Genomic DNA, 19,621 nt, shown 5'->3' on the forward strand with positions numbered 1-19,621 from the left:
TGCTGTCCTCAAAGCGAGAGGCATTTACGATGAGCCCATAGGTGCAGCCCTCCCTCACACCCTCTGCTGACATAACTAATGTCCTTCCTCCCCCATGAGTCCCTGTTGCCAGAGGTCAGAGACCACAGCTGAGCCCCATGCAGCTAAGGCCGCTGGATGTGCCTTGGGACTTTGATAACAACCACAGGGGATGAGATGCTTCATGACCTTGTGACCCTTGAGCCTTATCTGCAAAGTGCGGAGAACAAGACCCATGCCTGTTCTGGAAGGATTTCCCGATGGTGCCCTTCATCTACTCATGAGGCCCATCATTGTGCTGGGGGCAGGTGAGCCTTCCAGGAAGCGAGCTCTGGGCAGGGAGCTGGTCCCCAAGCGAGCTAGAGTCCCGGCAGCCCTGGGACAAACGAGTTCCCAGGGCAGGAAAGATGAGGCCTGCCAAGTGCTCGTAGGCCCGGAAATGAGCGGCAGTCAGGGGGTGTCAATAGCCCAGGCTCTGGGGTCATAGAACCCTCGGCTCCAGCTCCAGTTGGCTCCCCCGTTTCCCAGCTCTGTGACCTTGGGCAAGTTGCTTAACTTTGCAGCGCCCCTAACAGTCTCATCTGCAAAATGTCAATGACAAAGGATAATGGTGAAGATCCTATGGGAGGATGCGATGCATGGGAGGCCTCAGACTAGTGTATGTGCCGCGCGTATTCAACAAAGGGCAGCCATTCATTAAAACCTGTAGCCAATGGCAATGACGATGTCAGCTCTGGTCTTTCCCACTCACCAATCTCCCCGGAGTGTTGTAACTTGACGACAAAACTCCGCCCTCGTCCCCATTCCCAACACCCTCACTCACACTCGGGGCAGCGGTAGCAGCACTTCCCAGCAGCCTCGTTGTAGTAGCGGCTGGAGTCCCCTCCACAGGCGTCCTTGGAGACTCGACCCTGGAGGGAGAAACACACTGGTGAGGCCAGGAGCGTCCCAGACACCCACCCTCCCTCCTGCCCCTCAGGTCCCAGGAGGCCTGGTCTCCACTCGTTATCAGGCCAGGCCTGAGGTGGAGCCTCACATTATAGAAGTCAGGACAGAAACTTCCTGGAACCCACTCCACCTTTGGTCTTCCCAGCGGAGGTGGAGGCAACCCCAGCCTTCCATGACTCAGGCCCCAAACCTTGGGGTCTCCCTTGACCCTCTCCTCCAGTACTCACACCCAACCCATCAGCAAATTCTCTCAGCCCCTTCGGACCAACATCCCCACCTCCTCCACCTGGTCCCAGCCCCCAGCCTCTCTCCCTGGGAATAATTCACCTGCCTCCTACTTGGCTTCCAGCATGAGCCCAGCAATAAGAAGCTTTGGTAAACTTGTCTGTTGATGTCTAACACTCACGCAGAAAAGCACACAGATCTCAGGTATATACACACTGAATTTTTGTGTGTGTGTGTGGTACACGGGCCTCTCACTGTTGTGGCCTCTCCCGTTGCGGAGCACAGGCTCCGGACGTGCAGGCTCAGCGGCCATGGCTCACGGGCCCAGCCGCTCCACGGCATGTGGTATCTTCCTGGACTGGGGCACGAACCCGTGTCCCCTGCATCGGCAGGCGGACTCTCAACCACTGCGCCACCAGGGAAGTCCTACACACTGAATTTTTACAGCATAAACACATCCTGCCACCAGCACCCAGATCCAGAAACAAGATACTAGTACCCAGCACCCACCTCCTGTCCCTTCCCGCCCTGAAAGTCCCCCCCGCCCCGCTAACCTGACTTCTACACCAGAGATTTGTTTTGCCCGCTTTTGAACTTTACCTAGGTAGAAACGTACACCCTGGCAACTGGCTTTTTAAACTCAAAATTCTATTGTGAGAATCACCCACATTGCTGCAAATAGCAACCATTCATTCAAGTTCACTGCCTTGCAGTATTGCATCCCATAAATATGCACAATTTATCTATTCTACTCTTTTTTTTTTTGAAGATGTTGGGGGTTGGAGTTTACTAATTTATTTATTTATTTTTGCTGTGTTGGATCTTCGTTTCTGTGCGAGGGCTTTCTCTAGTTGCGGCGAGCGGGGGCCACTCTTCATCGCGGCGCGCGGGCTTCTCACTATCGCGGCCTCTCTTGTTGTGGAGCACAGGCTCCAGACACCCAGGCTCAGTAGTTGTGGCTCACGAGCCTATTTGCTCCGCGGCATGTGGGACCCTCCCAGACCAGGGCGCGAACCCGTGTCCCCTGCATTGGCAGGCAGATTCTCAACCACTGTGCCACCAGGGAAGACCCTCTACTCTACTCTTGATGGACCTTTGGGTTGTTTCCACTTTTTTGATCATTATGAATAATCCCACTAAGAACTTTCTTGTACCTATGTTTTGGTGCACATATGCACACATTTCCATTGGATATATACCTAGGAGTAGAATCGTAGGGTCAAAGTATGTGTATGCTTGGCTTTGATTGATCCTCCATACAGTTTTCTAAATTGTACTAATTGACATTTCACTGCAGGGTGTGTGTTCCAGTTGCCCCACATCTTTGCTAACACTTGGTATAGTCCGTTTTTTTAAATTTTAGCCATTTGGGTGAGCATATAGTGGAATTTCATTGCGTCTTTTATTTGCATTTCTCTGATGAGTGATGATGTTGGGGACTTTTTCACATGTTTATCTATCAGCTGTTTGGATATTCTCTCTTGTAAGATGCATATTCAGGTCTTTTGCCCATTTTAAAAAAAATCAGATTGCCCAACTTTTCTTCCTGATGTGTGGGAATTCTTTATATATTCTGGATACAAGCTCTTGTTGAATATATGCACTGCAAACCTCATCTGCCATCTTATGGTGTGCCTTTCCACTTTCTTAATGGAGTCTTGTGATGAACAGGATTCTTAGTTCTAATGAAGTGCAATTAATGTATCAGTCTTTACTTTTATAGTGAATGTCCTATTTAAGAAATATTTGCCCACCCAATGCATTTAGATATTCTCCTACATTGTCTTCTAGATGGTGTTACTTAACCTTTCCTATTCAGATTTCATTTTGGTGCCTGGTGTGAAGTAGGGTCAAGACTCATTTTTTTTTTTTAAGGAATAGGCATTTTTAACAAGCTTCCCGATGTTTCCAGGGCTCCTTGAAAGCTAAGTCCCTCTGTTAGGGGCTGGTTCATGAGAGGAGAGTCTCCGCTGAGTTTGGGGGAAGGAACTTTGTCCTTCCTGGTGAATGAGAAGGGAGCATGAAGCAGGTTTCTGGGAAGACCCATAACAGGGAGCTCCAGGAAGGGAGAGTGGGAGGGAATGGGGGAGACAGGGGAGGAGGGGGCTGTGTCCCACCTCTGTGTCTTCAGCATCCGAGATGATGCCTGGCAGACAGGAGGTGGCCACTCATGGGATGAATGAGGTGGGGGCTTTCTTGGTTTGGGGGAGGAAAGCAGAAGCCATTTACCTGCTGGGGAGAGGCGGGGCTGGCCCAAGGGGATTCCCTAGTCTTTTCTCCACCCGAGGGAACTGTGAAAATAATAAATGAATACGTCTGCTATGGACAGAGAGCAGCAAGGAGGCCAGCGTGGCTGGAAGGTGGACACATGGAGGGTCAACTACATTCTTCATTTTTCTTTGTCTGCACATCTGAAATGTTGCCACATAAATTCGAAATAATAAACATAACCTACATTCGCAGACACCAGTCACACAGCACTTATGCGTCTCATGTAATCCAGAGCCCAGGGCCTTGAGGACAGTCTGTTCGCCCACTGGCGCCCAGCCACCCCCTCCAGCGGAATCTCATTCTTCTCAAGTAAACAGAGCCTGTCTAGGGGCAGAGACCTGCCAGGACAACCCAAGCTTCTCCCTGACCCACAGCATCTCACCATGTGAGCTCGGAAGCCTATGGCTGGGGTGGGCTGGGGGGCAGGGGGCGTGAGGGTTCAGCCCTGCTAGGCCTGCTGAGTGTGCGGGAAATTCTGGGCCCTTGGCCTGGGTTTTCCCCTCCTGGCCTGCCTGTTCCTCTCACTGATAGCTGTGGGCTCTGACGGGGATGTGGCCCTGCTCACTCTCCCAGGGCCTGAGGGAACAGCTGAGGGGAGCACAAATGCTTATCCTTCATCTCCTGCCACCTCACCCTGGGTCAGTGGAGGGCTGGGAGGGGCAGAGAAGAAGAGAGAACCCATGGTATTACCTATGACTCCCCACCCCACCAACCATGAGTCACACATCACCTCCTTTAGGTCACCCCCAGCCCTTTGGGGCCAGAGCACCACCCCACATTACAGATGAGGAAACTGCAGCTCAGAGAGGTGCAGTTACCCACCCAAGGTCACACAGCAACTAAGCGCAGACAGGAGATTTTGAGCTTCACTGTGTCCCCAGTTCACTCTCCCTTTCTGGGCCACAGGCTGCCCATCATGAAAGTGAGAAAGGTCCAATGTTCTGAGAAGGACACCACATCACATCTGTGGTCTTTCTACCAAAAGTCCACAATCTGAATCAAGTCATGAGGAAACATCAGATAAACCCAAACGGAGGGGCGTTCTACAAAACAACTGGCCTGGACTCTTTAAAAATGCCACTGCATGAAAGATGAGGAAGAGCTGTGGAATGTTCCAGTATAAAGGAGGCTAAAGACTGGAGAACTGAATGCAATGTCTGGATTGGATCCTGAATCAGGCTGGGAAGGGGGATATTGCTATAAAGGAGAATATTGAGATAACTGGTGAGATTGGAATATGGGCTTTACATTTGATTATGTTCTATCAAGCTGAATGCCTGAAAACTTGTTTATGTAAGAGATGCCCTTTTTGTAGAAGAAACATGCTGAAATATGTAGGGGTGAAGGATCAAAATGTCTGCAACTAACGAGCCAAAGGTTCAGTAAAAGATGATAATAATAGGGCTTCCCTGGTGGCGCAGTGGTTGAGAGTCTGCCTGCCAGTGTAGGGGACACAGGTTCAAGCCCTGGTCTGGGAAGATCCCACATGCCTCGGAGCAACTGGCCCCGTGAGCCACAATTACTGAGCCTGCGCGTCTGGAGCCTGTGCTCCGCAACAAGAGAGGCCGCGATAGTGAAAGGCCCGCGCACCGCGTTGAGGAGTAGCCCCCACTTGCTGCAACTGGAGAGAGCCCTCGTAGAGAAACGAAGAGCCACCAGAGCCATAAGAAAAAAAAAGGCAAAATTCCTTTAAAAAATGATAATAATAAAGTGTATACATAAAGAGAGAGAGCGAAATAAAGCAATTGTACAAAACCGCATGTGTAGATAGTAGCACCCCCTAGGATTCTAAGCGCTCAAGGAGAGGGCAGCTCTTTTCAACAATAAATCTGTGTAAGTCCGTAGTTTGCCACCAGGGGGCGCGATCTTCTCACCGTCCCCAGGGACAGTGGGATTTCAGCCAGGAAGTCCAGCTGGAGCCCACCAGAGCCCCAAGAAGGGAGTAGAGAACTTGGGGGCCTCCGTTCCCGGGTGGGGCTTATGGGAGAAGGGCTGGCCCCCCCGACCCCATGGAGGGGCCGACCCCGGCTCCCCCCAGCCATTCCCAGAGATGTAGGTGGGGTCCAGGCTGGGGCATAGCTCACCCCATCCCCTAGCACTCACCCCAGACATCCCCAGGCCCCTGTGACTGGCCTTCTCTGGAAAAGACACTGGGGACTTTTCTTTGGCTATGATGTCATGGCTTTACAAGCGCCCAGAAAATGGGTCAATGCAATGCACACACGTTGCAGAAGTAACAACAGCACTTACTGAACCCAAGGGCCCTGTGAGACCCTATTAGCACAGAAATCCGTCTGCGAGAGGTGAAGAGTCTGCCCAAGAGCACACACCTTGTGGAGGGTCAGGCTCTGAGTCCAGTCAGCTGACCTGACCACTCCAGGGCTGCACCAAACACCTACTGTGTGCTGGAGAGCTGACGGGTGTCAGAACTCCGTCCAGGGCTGGCACTCCAGTGGGGGAGACAACCCCACCTTCCCAGGGTGTTCCCAGCCCAGAAACTAGAGGGTGGAACCGGGGCCCTGAGCTTTGCCTTAGCAGCGCTGTCCGTGGTCCCCCAAAGCCGGCCCCCGCCCGGGCTCAGCCCTCACCCCCGGCCCCATTCATTGCCCTCCCTCTGCCATCTCCCCATTTGCCCCGCTGCCCCCACCCCCCATGGTCTCCCACTACCCACTCACATGGGCCCTTCACCCATACCAGCTCCTGGCAGAGAGAGCAGCAGCCTCGGCATCTACAGCAGCCTCTGAATTGTGAGGGCCCTGCCAGTTTCCGCTGGCCGTGGGCCCAGACCCTGGATGGCCCATCAGCTCCTGCTGCCCCTGGGGAAGGGGGAGAGATGGCTGGGCCGCCCTCTGACCCCAGCCTGGGAGGGAAGGGGGGTCAGAAAGGGGAGAGTGGGAGGGGGAAGTCCGAGGCCTGGGAGGGGGGCTTTTGGGTGGGGTTTCCCGGCAGGTTTGAGGCAGAACAAGTTGTCCACAGGGTGATGAGCTGTGTAACCAGAGGTCTGTGGCCCAGGCTTCGTGGCATCAAGATAAAGACAGAGCGGCCTGAAACCTTCCCATTTCTAGACCTATTTTCAGGTTGATTTGGTGTTCCCTACAAAACCTGGTAAAGTTCACTTTCAAAAAGCCCCACCTGGGGCTTCCCTGTGGCGCAGTGGTTGAGAGTCTGCCTGCCGATGCAGGGGACATGGGTTCGTGCCCCGGTCCGGGAAGATCCCACATGCCGTGGAGCGGCTGGGCCCGTGAGCCATGGCCGCTGAGCCTGCGCGTCCGGAGCCTGTGCTCCGCAACGGGAGAGGCCACAACAGTGAGAGGCCCGCGTACCGCAAAAAAAAAAAAAAAAAAGCCACACCTGGTCACAGCTGCAGAGACACAGGAGCAAGGCCACACCTGTAGAAGCCGAGAGCCTAGAGCTGAGGGCGAGGCGCAGGGGCGGGAGGTGGAGGAGTCAGGTCAGATGCATAATACCCACAAGGGCCGGAGCTGGGTAGAGCTGGGAGGCGCACCCCACCCGCACCTCTATTACTCACGGTGAGGTGCCGGAGCCCAGCGGCATTGGCAGCACTTGGGAACTTGCTAGAAATGCAGAATCCCAGGCCTCACCTAGACCTACCATCTATCCCATTTTACAGATGGGGAAACTGAGGCACGGCGGTGGTAAGAAACTTGCCTCAAGTCCCACAGCTAGGCAATGTTCGGGACAGGATTTGGCCTTAGCCATCTGGCTCAGGCTCTTATCCACCAGGCTCTGCTTCCCTGGTTCCGTCTGTTTAACCTCCAACTCTACTCTCAAACCCACCAGCTCTTCCTCACCTCCCCGCCTCTGGACTTGAGAATGGCCGACCAGGGTCTCCTCACATCCACCCCGTCCCCCGCATCCCACTTACAGTGCAGACGCCAGAGCGATCTTTTCAAAACACAGATCTAGCCTCCTCCCCTCCACCCTGTTGAAGATGAGGAGATGGCTTCCAACTAAACTATGGATAAAGGCCAAAGTCCTGACAGTGGCCCAAGAGACCCTGCCAGGCCAGCCCTGGCCCATCTGGCCTGTGCAACCTCAGGTGCCCTCTCCCACCAGCCTTCTTCCCATTCCCACTCGCACCCTCCAGCAGCCTTGTACACACGGTGCCCCTGAGCATTCCATCCGCCAGGTCCAGCACATCCCAACCCATCCTTCAGATCTCATTCATGCATGCCTCTTCCCCGGGCACGCCCCCCGCTCCCTGATCACCCCCATCCAGGTCAGGTCTCAGCAGGCGAAAATCAAGATGTGGGCAAGGCTGTGCCCTTGCTGGAGGCTCTAGGGGAAAATCCATTTCCTTGTGGTTAAGACTGAGGTCCCGTCTCTTTGCTGTCAACTAAAGTCGTGCCAGCTTCTAGAGGCTGCCGCATTCCTTGGCTTGTGGCCCCCTTCCTCCATCTGTAAAGCACACAACAGTGGGGAGAGCCCTTGTCCTGTCACAAGTCCCTCTTCTTTTGTGTCATCTCTCTTTAATGCAGCCAGGAAAGTTCCTCTGCTTTTAAGGACTCGTGTGAGGACGTTGGGCCCACCTGGATAATGCAGGCTAATCTCCCCATCACCCTTAATCACATCTCCAAAGTTCTCATTGCCGTATAAGGTGACATATTCACAGGTTTCTGACCACAGCCCTCCTCGTAAGTGACCACTAGGCTATTCGGCCAACAGGCTGGGCTTTGTCATCTCCTAGTCCTGGGGGATCTGAACCCCCCTCCCTCCACCCTGAGGGTTCACCTGAGCTCCAGACCAAGAGATCACGTGAAACTGAAGTCATCCTCCTCCCCGACCTTAAACACATCCATGACACACAGTGTGTCCCTGTCCTGGCCGTATCCCTCACGGCCATCACACCTATGTTCAGGATCCAGTTCCTACCTCTGGTCTCCAGGAAGCTGAGGGGGAGTGTGTACGGCTCCATGCAGCCTGGCTTCATAGCTGGAGATAAAACCCAAAGACAGTAGACACAGAAACAGCCTGGAAGGAAGAGGAAGGAGCCTGGAGCCCCTGGCAGGAGGAACAGGTAAGCACCTCCTCTGAGATGAAGTTTATGAGAGTTGATGAGTTTATCCCCACTGAGTATCTTCCATGTGGGATGGAGGAAGATGAGAAGGGGTCTGTGTGGGACTTCCCTGGTGGCGCAGTGGTTAAGAATCCACCTGCCAATGCAGGGGACACGGGTTCGAGTCCTGGTCCAGGAAGATCCCACATGCCATGGAGCAACTAAGCCCGTGCGCCACAACTACTGAGACCATGTGCCACAACTGTTGAAGCCCGCACGCCTAGAGCCCGTGCTCCGCAACAAGAGAACCCACTGCAATGAGACGCCTGCGCACTGTAACAAAGAATAACCTCCGCTCGTCACAACTAGAGAAAGCCTGCGTGCAGAAATGAAGACCCAGTGCAGCCAAACATTAATTAATTAATTTTTTAAAAAAAGAATTGTACCAATTCAAAAAAAAAAAAAAGGAAGGGGTCTGTGGTCAGCAGAATAGTCCCCCTCTAAAGATGTCCACGCCCCGGAAACTATGTCACCTTAAATGGCAATGGGGAATTAAGGTGGCAGATGGAATTAAAATTGCTAATCAGTGACCTTGAGAAGGGGTGATGATCCTGGATTATAGGGGGCACAATGTAACCACAAGGGTCCTTAAAAGTGCAAAGAGGGAGGCTGAAGAGTCAGAGTCAGAGTATCAGAGAAGGAGACCGGACGGGTGCAGGGTCAGACGGATGCTATGCAGCTGGTGTGAAGACGGAGGAAGGGGCCACGAGCCAAGGAGTGCAGGTGGACTCTGGCAGCCAGAAAGACAAGGGACTGGATTTTCCCCTGGAGCCTCCAGAGAGGAGCACAGCCCTGCCTACACCTTGATTCCAGCCCAGGGACAACCATTTCGGACTTATGAACTACAGACCTGAAAGATAGTAATCTGTGTTGTTTCAAGCCACTGATTTTGTAGTAATGACAGTCACAATAAGAAAATAAAACAGGACCCCTCCTGAGAAGACAAAGAGTAACCCTGAGTCCCCTCTACCACTCATTCACTGAAGGCCTAGCAAGGAACCAGGCGCTGTGCTACGTGCTGGGGACGACACCGAGGCCAACTCCAGACAGTGATGTTTCGTGAAGACAGCTCCCAGGACAGGCACATGGGAGACACTAAATAACAATCCATGGAATGAATGATGAAGGGGACCCTCACAGACGGGATCAGAAAAACACACGAATCACTAGCACAAAGCAGAATAACATAAGAATCATGAGATAAGCAGAGAAAAAGAACTAACTTGGGGGATTCATGATGGTTCCTGGAGGAGGAGAACTTCCGTTTGGGGGTTTGTTATGTTTTGTTTTGTTTTGTTGAAGGATTCTTGAGGGGAGGGAATCTCAGGCAGAAAGCTCTGCAGAAGCAAAGGTACAGAGGCCGGCAAGCATAGAGCTGCGGGGCACTCAGTGTTTTGATGGGCTGGACAGTGAGAGCAGAAGGACAGGCGGCCCAGGACTCAGGGCCTCCGTCTGCACTGACCTAACTCTCATCGCCCACCCTGCGTTCCAGCAAACGCTGGTGCTGCAGGATGTCAGCAGGTGATAAGCAAAACAAGAAACGAAACACAAAGAATCACTGGGTTCCATCTGAACTGTTTCTCAGAGCCTTTTACCTGCTTACTTGCTGCCTGATTCTCCAAGGAAAGGTTCGGGGTGGGGAAATGGGAGCAGAGAGACAAACTGTTTCCCAAACTTAGTTGGCTGTAGAGCCCTTTCCTCGTGGAACTACGATTCCCTGGAAGTGACTTTGGGAAACACTGCCTTTGGCAGTAGGGAGCCACTGAGGGTTGTAGAGCAGCTAACATGTGAGGGGACGGACAGGATGGAGGTGAGTAACAAAACCAAGGTCTGGTCTCGGAGCCCAAATTCTGCAGCTTCTTACTCCTCGCTTCCCACTGACGTCCCTCCTGCCCAGGAGAAACGCCAAGCCAGCCATGTGAGCCTGGTGTTCAGATAATAGCCTTCCTGGAGGTCCTGGGGCCGCAGCAAGTGTCCGAAATGCACACTCAGCTATACCTCAGACGTGGTAAAGTCCACCCCCGTCCTGGAATAACAGTCCCCTGTAGAGCCAGCCACCAAGGGACACTAGCAACGCCAATGAAAACTTGATGGTGTCAAAGAGTAAGGATGGGCGGAGAGTCAGCTCCCCAGTGGGACTTCGGCTTTCCAAGCCCTCTTGGAGGTGCCTGGGATGCCTTCCCCAGCGTCAGCCCACCTGCCCGGATGGGGCCGGTGTGCTTCCCTGACCATCTCTGTCCTCCCAGCCTGCACAGGGGGGAGGCCGGGCCCAGCCCCACCCCCGGACTGTCGGGACAGAGAGAACTCTTGGTCCCCCTGTCCTGACTCAGTAGCAGAGAGAGAGCGTGTGTCCTGGGTGGGAAGGTGAAGGTTTGGTTTAGGGGTTTCATGGTCCTGGACAATTGGAACCATTTCAGGGGACCATGCCCTTCCCGAGCACGGGAACAACGTGGGGCTCACGGCAGGCAATGAAATGAGGCCGTGGACGATGCCTCTGGGAGTTCTCAGCCCCCTGGAGGTCCAGAGCCCCCCACGTGAAACCTGCTGATGGAGCTTCCAGGGCAAGCCCCGGGCCCGCCCCAGATGCCCTTGCTGATGGTCCGTGTGACCTGGATGTTGGTGAGGACGTTGGCAGCCTCCATGGCACAGAGCCTGTCGTCCCAAACTATACAGGCTGGCCACCTCCTCCTTCCCTCCAGGAGCTTTTCCCCTGCAACCCAGGCAGAGATGAGGACGGGCGCTTGTGGGGTCCCGCAGGCCTGGGACAGTTCTCCGCACAGTATACACTGTATACACTGGAGGGCAGGGACTGTAACTGGTTCACCTGCACTCTGCATCCACGATGCCTAGCGTACAACAAGCACTTAATAATGGCTTACCTCCACACAGCCCTCACCACATGCCAGGAGCTGTTCTCAGCACTTTTCATCTATTATCCCATATAATCCTTCCATCAGCCCTACAAGGTAGCTACTATGAGTATCCCCATTCTATGGATGGGGAAACTGAGGCCCAGAGAAGTGACTTAACCTGCCCAAGAGCACCATATGGTAAGTGTCAGAGGCAGGGTGTAAACTGGGCAGGCTGACCCTTAACCATGATGTTCTACTGTCTCCCAAAAAAGATTTGACAGGGTTGCGGAGCGGGGGCAGAATCGATGAAGGGGATTAAAAGGTACAAACTTCCAGTTATAAAATTACTTAAGTCATGTGGATGTAATGTACAGCACAGGGAATATGTTGTCACTAACATTGTAATATGTGTGGTGACAGATGGTTACTAGACTTACTGTGACGATCAGTTCGTAAAGTACACATCAATAAATGTCGAATCACTATGCTGTGTATCTGAACCTAATAAAATATTGTATGTCAACTATACTTCAATTTTAAACAAGATGACATGAAGTATGTGGTAGGTGGAATAATGATCCTCAAAAATGTCCACAACCTATGGGAACAACATAAATGTCCATCACCAGATGAATGGATAAAGAAGATGGGGTACATATATACAATGGAATACTGCTCAGCCATAAAAAAGAATGAAATAATGCCATTTGCAGCAACATGGATGGACCTAGAGATTATCATACTGAGTAAAGTAAGTCAGACAGAGAAAGACAAATATCCTATCACTGATATGTGGAACCTAAAAAAATTATACAATGAACTTATTTACAAAACAGAAAGAGATTCATAGACATAGAAAACAAACTTACTGTTACCAAAGGGGAAATGTGGCGGGGAGGGATAAATTAGGAGTTTGGGATTAACATATACACACTATTATATATAAAATATATAATCAACAAGGACCTACTGTATAGCACAGGGAACTCTACTCAGTATTCTGTAATAACTTATATGGGAAAAGAATCTGAAAAAGAATAGATCTATGTATATGTATAAATGAATCACTTTGCTGTACACCTGAAACTAACACAACACTGTAAATCAACTGTACTCCAATATAAAATAAAAATTAGAAAAAAAAGAATACACACTAAGTGAGCTTATAGGTGCTTTTAATTTTCTTCTCTTTATGTTTATTTTCTACTTTTTCTGTAATAAATACAAATGTTTATTTTTAAAAACGTCCACGTCCTAATTCCTGCAATTTGTGAACATGTTACCTTATACGGCAAAAGGGGCTATGCTGACGTGACTAAGTTTAGGGTCTTGAGATGCGGAGATTATTCTGGATTATCCTGGTGGCCCCTATGTAATCACAGGGGTCCTTATAAGAGGGAGGCAGGAGGGGCGGAGTCAGAGAAGGAACTGTAACAATGAAAGCAGAGGCCAGAGTGATTGGGGGCCATGAGCTAAGGAATACAGGCAGCCTCTGGAAGCTGGAAAAGGCGAGGAAACAGATTTCCCCCTAATGTATCCAGAAGAAATGCAGCCCTTCTGTGACCTGTTTTACTTAGACTTTTGACCTTCAGAACTATAAGGTAATAAATTTGTGCTGTTGTAAACCACCAAATTTGTGATTGTTACACCAGCAAGAGAAAACGAATATCAAATGTAACCAGGATGAGATGGAATTCCCTGGCGGTCCAGCCATTAAGACTCCCGAGTTTCCACTGCGAGGGGCACAGTTTCGATCCTGGTTGAGGAACTAAGATCCCCATGCCATGCGGCGCAGCCAAAAAAAAAAAAAAAAAAAAAGTAACCAGGATGAATGGAAGATCCTACCGTTGGGTTGGAATGAATCAACAGGAAAACATAGTGGTCCCCAAAAGATGTGGAGTCTTGGCCCACATCAGTAGAAGCAAGGTGGCTCCATTGAGGGAGGGTTGATGCTCCCTCCCCCATCCCCCCCCCCCCGCCGCCCCCGCAGGCAGCACCACATCAGGGGCCCGAGCTCTGCAGAGAGCTCCCAACTCCAACACTCAACCCCATGCTGACACTTGAACATATGCAAAACAGAACTCGTGCTTTTCTCCAAAACACCTTTCTGTCCCATACACAGTTTTCCCACCTCCATAAACGACACCACCATTCAGCCAGGTGTGGAGCCCTCAAATCTGGACAGGATCCCCCATTCCCATCTTGCCCTCTGCACTCACACCCAATCCATCCTCAGGTCCTATCGATTCTAGCTCCAAAGTACTCTCCTGTTTTTGCGTCTCCACCCACCCCTCCCCTGGACCACAGCAACAGCGGGGCCTCCCGCTCCCAGTCCTGCCCCATCCCCAGCAGACAGACAGATGTCACTCCCCCGTCAAAACCCTCCAACCACAGACAGAAGTCCGTGTTATTCCCTGCTTCCCCGCCACCCTCTCACGCCACTCACCACACTGGCCTCCGTCCTGTTCCTCCAGTTCTCACTCCTGTGTTGTCCCCACCTCCCAGAGAGAGGCCGTCCTGTTTTCCCCACCTAGGGTAGCTGAGCCCCTCTCACACTACCTGGTTAGAATCTTCTCCACTGCAAGGAGCGCCGTCCGTTCACTGTCTGTCAACCTGGAGGAATGTCAGCTCCATGAGGCAGAGACCTGGTGTACTGGCCTGGAGGCACCTGCAGCCTCCAGAACACTCCCTGGCACACAGTAGGTGCTTGATAAACATTTGTGGAGTGGATGAACTGGTAATGTTAGGTAGTTAGCCAGACATTAGCAGCAAGCAGGTGACAGTGGAGAGAAAAACAAGAAGAAATCGAGTCATGCACCCGTGAAACTATGGCCATGTGGTGGGCAGCTTATCCTGATAAAGAGGGGCACCGTGACACAAGGGGAGGTCCCCAGGCTGTGCGTACCCAGACTAGACAGGCATATAACCTACAGTAAACCCAAACTCATTATATCATAATTGTAATGAAATCTACACTGTGGTTTTGCCCCCAAGTGGGTGTTTCTTAGCAATTCAATGGTGAGAGCATGCACAGCAGTAGACTTGTTACAGAGCTTGGGACTGTCAGTCTAATAGTGATCCCCTGTCCCTCACCCCCGCCTCCCTGCAAAATGCTCCTTAAAAGAGCCCTTAAGCCTGTATAGGAGTGTTGCTCTCAATTCGCAGAAACAGCCCGTCCTCGCTCTCTCTCAGAGCGCACCTTTGCTTTGACGGACTTTGCCTTGGGCTTGCTTCACGTCGCTGAAGTGCAGCCCGCTCTCAGAAACAGCCCAAGCGCTCTCCCTCTCTCTCTGTCTCTCTGTCTCTCCCTCTCTGAGAGTGTACCTATGCTTAAATAAACTTTGCTTTGTGCTGAGCTTAACATGGTAGTTTACAATTCTTTGCTGACTATCCTGAGCTGAGATTGCTGGTCCGGGCCTTCCGTCAACCTCCTCGCTTGAAGCTATTTTGTTACAACGCACGTCCACCCAGTGACATTGCGAGCAGTCTTGACGCCCATGGTACATGAGGAATAAACGTTGGAGGCCCTGGGTGGTCTGGGAGATGGACTGGGAGACCTCGGGGGCCCCTCAGGGTCTCTGTCTTCATCTCACTGGGAGGAATTTCTGAGGAAGGTGGACACATCTTGCTTACATAGCCGCAGTTTCCAGAACCAGGACCAATGGGTAGACGCTTTGAGGAGATAGATTTCAGCACATCCTAAAGACCTTCTAGATTTTGGAGTAACCCAGGATGGCATGAGCTGCCTGGGCAGGATGGAAGGGAGGCCTGTCCCCCAGAGGCTGAGTAATTACCAGGAACAGCCTGGGATGAAAACCCTGGAGCCATGCCTGGCACAGAGCAGCTACTCCTTTAAGATTTTTATGAATGAATGAATGAATGAATGAATGAATACTTGGATGAATGGACCTGAAGAGTTAGGCACTCAATGAGTAACTGATTAGCATATTAAAAGTCCCCCCTGATAAATGGAGTATTTATAAATGGAATGGATTATTTATAAGTGGAATATTTCCTGCCATATCAATAAACAAAGGATGTCGCAGGCACCAATGATTGTAGCCCTCCAGTGGGAGCTGGTGAGCCCTGAGGAAACTCAAGATGTGAAAATACAGGCCCCAGAGAGCTGAGGTGCAGATCAGAGGAATGATTTCAGGGACCCCAGACTCTTGCACCTTCCCATACATAGAAAAGCGCTAAATGCCTAACATAAGATGTCTGTTTTTCTTTATTTAACAATAATCTTTTGACGTTCCGATTACCTGCGCTTTGTTGCAAAACTCCTATATATCGGGGCAGTTTCTCAGAGTTATCTGAAACATTGTCTCCCAGGCTGTAGTCCTCATTTTGCCCCAGATAAAACTTAACTCGCAACACTGACGTGTGCATATGTATTTGTTTAAGTCACCACTCCCCACCAGCAAGGCCACCAAGGATGCCCAGTGGTTTTCAGCCCTAGGCAGCAAAGATTCTGGCATGGAGTCTTCCTACCCTCACCCCCCAACAGCCTCTGGCAGGAGGGGAAGAGAGAACGAAGCTGGAGGACCAGCTTTGCCTGGAGCTGCCTTTTTGGACAGTGTGTCCATCGGGTCTGGGGTTCTGGTCCTGTTCTGACCCTGACCAGTCCTGGGACTGTGGGCAAGACCCCCCTCCACCTCTGAGCCTCCACGTCCTTGTTTGGAAAATGAGGACCATGATGCCAGATAAGACACCCCCGCGTGGTGTCAGGGCCCGACAAGGGCACACGTGGTCCAGGCTGAACTAAACTAACCATCTGTGCCAAGGACACCGCCCACCCCATCCCCTCCAAGCCTTCCAGTGCTCCCCAGACCCAGGCATCCCTCAGCTTCATTTTCCTTATAATGATGCTCCTTGAGGTGAAGGGAGGGTTGAGGAAGGTGTGTATGAGCCTAAGGATGAATCACAGCTCAACAAACAAGTCTAGGTCAGATATGAGTGGGAGCAGAAGCAGAAACTTACAGTAAATGCTGCCTTTCTCCCAGCACTGACGGCTCTCAAGCTGAGTAATGCTGCCCTGTTGTCTCCTGGCGGCCCTGGCTTCCCTCTGAGGAAGGGGAGGCCTTGCTGCAGACCAACCCACATCTCCTTGCACCTCTTCACATCAGGGGCCCCCTCTCCGGGTCCCCTCATTCTCATGTAGAGTGGAATTCTGCAGAACTCCTGGAGAGGTCTTGGGCCTCCCTGTCCTGACACCTCCACCCCCGGGGTGGGGGGCCTGGATAAAAGGATGGAGAAGTGAAGGAGGTGCTTGGACAATGAATGTTTCCCTCAGGATTTGCACCAGAGTAATCCTGGATCACATTACAAAAGCATTCGAGGTTACAAAAGCATTCGAGGGGAGACTGTAGGAAGAGGCATCAGAGGCTAAATCTCTTTCTCAGAAGGTGACACACAGTAAGAGAGCATTCTTGCCTCAGAGAACCCACCACAAAATGATGGCGTCATGTTAAATCGGATGGCGAGGAAGAAAGGATTTAAAATTCAAGCCCTGATTTGGTGGAGCAGGGGGACGGATTGTTTTTTCTTTTTAGTGATGAACTTTCCAAGTTCTTACTGGAACCATAGAGGTGGAAGAAGGCTTGAAGGGGGCAGGGGAGTACCGAGATGGGCAGACAGCCCCTTCCTCACTGGCATCCCAATTCCTGCCCAGAAATGACCCATGTCTGGGCCCACAGGGGACAAGGGATGATCAGCCTCTCCAGTAGGGAGGAAATGCAAATGAACACAACAAGCATATGGCCCTCTTCACCGGTCACATTGACAAAAGTAAAATCTTTGATAACACCAAAAGCCGGCTGGGAGGTGGGGAAGTCACTACTCTACACTCATGCCCTGCTGGTGGGAGAGAAAAGCCTCCAGTCACCCTGGGAGGCAATTCTGTGGCATCTTTTAATTTGAATGCATTTTCACTTTGCACTTCGATACACACTTCTCAGCTTCTTCTCGGAGAAGGAAGCACACACTGTTCCCCAAAGCATCCATGTGAGGCTGTATGTTGCAAGAACCTCATGTTGCAAGCAAGCGAGCAAGCAAAAAACAATGATAGGGACCTTACCACCCACCCATCAGGGACACGAGTTAATAGACAGACAATGGAACCCCCCTGTTTGGTAGAATACTAGATAGCATTTTAAAAGGTCAGTGGGAGATCTGTAAGTATCCACATGGAAAGCTCCCCAAGACACACTGCAGACACTGTAAAAGCCAAATGAAGAAAGAGCTGTATGTTCCATATAGTATAGGATATGGAAAACCCTATGTATTTTTACAAAACAGATATAAATATGGACGTGCATTTATAAAGGTCTGCAGAGGAAACACCAAAGCAATAATGGTGGCTACATCGTCGTAGGAATCAGGATAAGATACCCAACGATTTAGCTTTATCTGTAGGGTTTCAATTTTCTTCTTTTCATTTGCATTGGGGATATATTCATTTATTCCTTGTGTAATTAAATACTTTTTTTTAAAAAAAAGCGATTTCACTCTATTGAAAGGAAGCACGTGAGCGCCAGCCACCAAATGCTAACAACTCTCCCAGCCCTTCTCACAGTCCTCCCTTCCCTTTATCTCCCCAAGACCTTGGCACCTCAAACTCTCACCCTCCCCCAGGTTATCAGCAGAGGGCTTGGAGGGCTGGCAGGGGGTTCTCCAGCCAGGGCCTCTGTCGTGTAACATGCAACACTGTCAGCTGCCCCCCTTTGCCCTCTGTTGTGTGTGTGTGTGGGGGGGGGTGTCTCACATTGCCCTGTTGAAGATGGAAGAGGAGCAGGTGCTTGTGCACTTTCCCTCCTTCAGCCTGATGCCCACTCCACTTCCCTCCTCCCCCTGCCCTAAGGTTGGATGAATTGGACTGAACTCCATTTTGGGGGCCCCCCTCTTCCCATAGGATTAAAGTTGGGGGGAGGGCCCTGCCCCTCCCCAAACAGAATGTCATTGTTCCCACCTTTGCCTTCCGTACCCATATGCAGCAGGCACTCACCAACACCTACTGTGTTCTATGCAGGGGTCCACCAGGACCTCTGTCTCCTCTTCAGACCCTGCGCTCCGTGCTTAGGCAGTAGTCCACATCTGATGAACCTGAGTTCTCCCCCCACCCCGTGCCTAGCTCGGTCCTGGCCACTGCTAAGTGCTCAGTTTTCCTAAAGCAGTCCCCAGATTCAGTTCTGGGGTTTCCCACAGCATACGTTTGCCCCTCCGCTGACCTTTTTTCCAGGGGTGGACACCCACCACGTGCTCTAGGGCATGAAATCTACACGTTGGTTGGCTGAACAGGGGTGGGGGAAGCTAATCTGTCTGATCCGGCTGGCTCACCCCTGCTTCTCACCCACACCTAAATCTCCCTCCCTCCCTAGACCCTGGGAGAGCCTGAATACCAACCTCTTCTGGCCCAGGGAGACCCCACCTGTCCTGCCCAGACCCCCATGGGCCTCACCTGATCTGCCCAGGACCCCCAGCCACAAACAGCCCATCTCCTACAGGCAGTCCCCTCTGCTCATTTATATTAAATGAATGAATGAATGAATCAGCCCAGCACCCTGAGAGGGCGGGAGAAGGCGCCCCTCCTAGTCTGTCAGTCAACCGCCCACCTGTGAATACTTGTGATTCCGGTCCCCCTGCTTGTCACCTGTGCCCCCTCACTCCAGCTGGGCAGGGAACTAGCTGTGGAGCACCCCTGTTCTCCCCTTCGTCCCACCGGCCCTGCACTGTCCCGGGCTCAGGGCAATGACAGCAAGAAGGGGGCTCTGGTTCCTTGGCGCGTCCCTAGGATCCTGTCGTCCCCCTTACCTGCGGTAAGGCTCGGAGCGCCCCCAGGAGCAACAGTCCCAACACAGCGCCGAGGGCGCGCATCCCGGCCGCGGGGTGGGGGGAGGACTGGGCTCGCAGCCCACGCCACCCGCGCAGCCTGGGGAGCACGCTGCGCCCACGTGCGGTGCCAGGTGCCAGGGCCCGCGGCCCTCCCGCGGTGCACCTCGCAGGCAGCCAACCGCACGCTGTGAAGTCACTTCCAAAGTGGACGCTCCTTCTCTGAAGGTTCAGCCTTAAGCCTTCCCTTCCACCACCACCCGAGGCGCACTAGGTACCCCAGACTGTTTCCAGGAACGCAGCTACTAGCACTCAAGACAAAAAGGGAGCAAACACGTGCAGAGATGACTCAGGAAAGCTACACTCCCCTTTTGCTGTTTGAATGGCCTGCCCCGGATTTGAC

At 52.0% G+C, this 19,621-nt stretch overlaps 1 protein-coding gene across 1 annotated transcript in view; it reads right to left on the reverse strand.

The window, feature by feature from the left end:
- TNFRSF8 (TNF receptor superfamily member 8) overlaps nt 1-19,263 on the reverse strand; it is a gene marked incomplete at both ends in the record, with an annotated part of 64,575 nt that extends 45,312 nt beyond the window's left edge. The window contains 2 exons of the mRNA XM_081215855.1: nt 842-929; nt 19,201-19,263. Coding sequence (XP_081071981.1) covers nt 842-929; nt 19,201-19,263 — 151 coding nt within the window. The remainder of the gene's footprint in view (nt 1-841; nt 930-19,200) is intronic.
- Between the last annotated feature and the right edge of the window lie 358 nt (nt 19,264-19,621).

This window comes from Mesoplodon bidens, assembly GCF_964165515.1.
Source record: "Mesoplodon bidens genome assembly, chromosome: 2".
NCBI lineage: Eukaryota > Metazoa > Chordata > Mammalia > Artiodactyla > Ziphiidae > Mesoplodon > Mesoplodon bidens.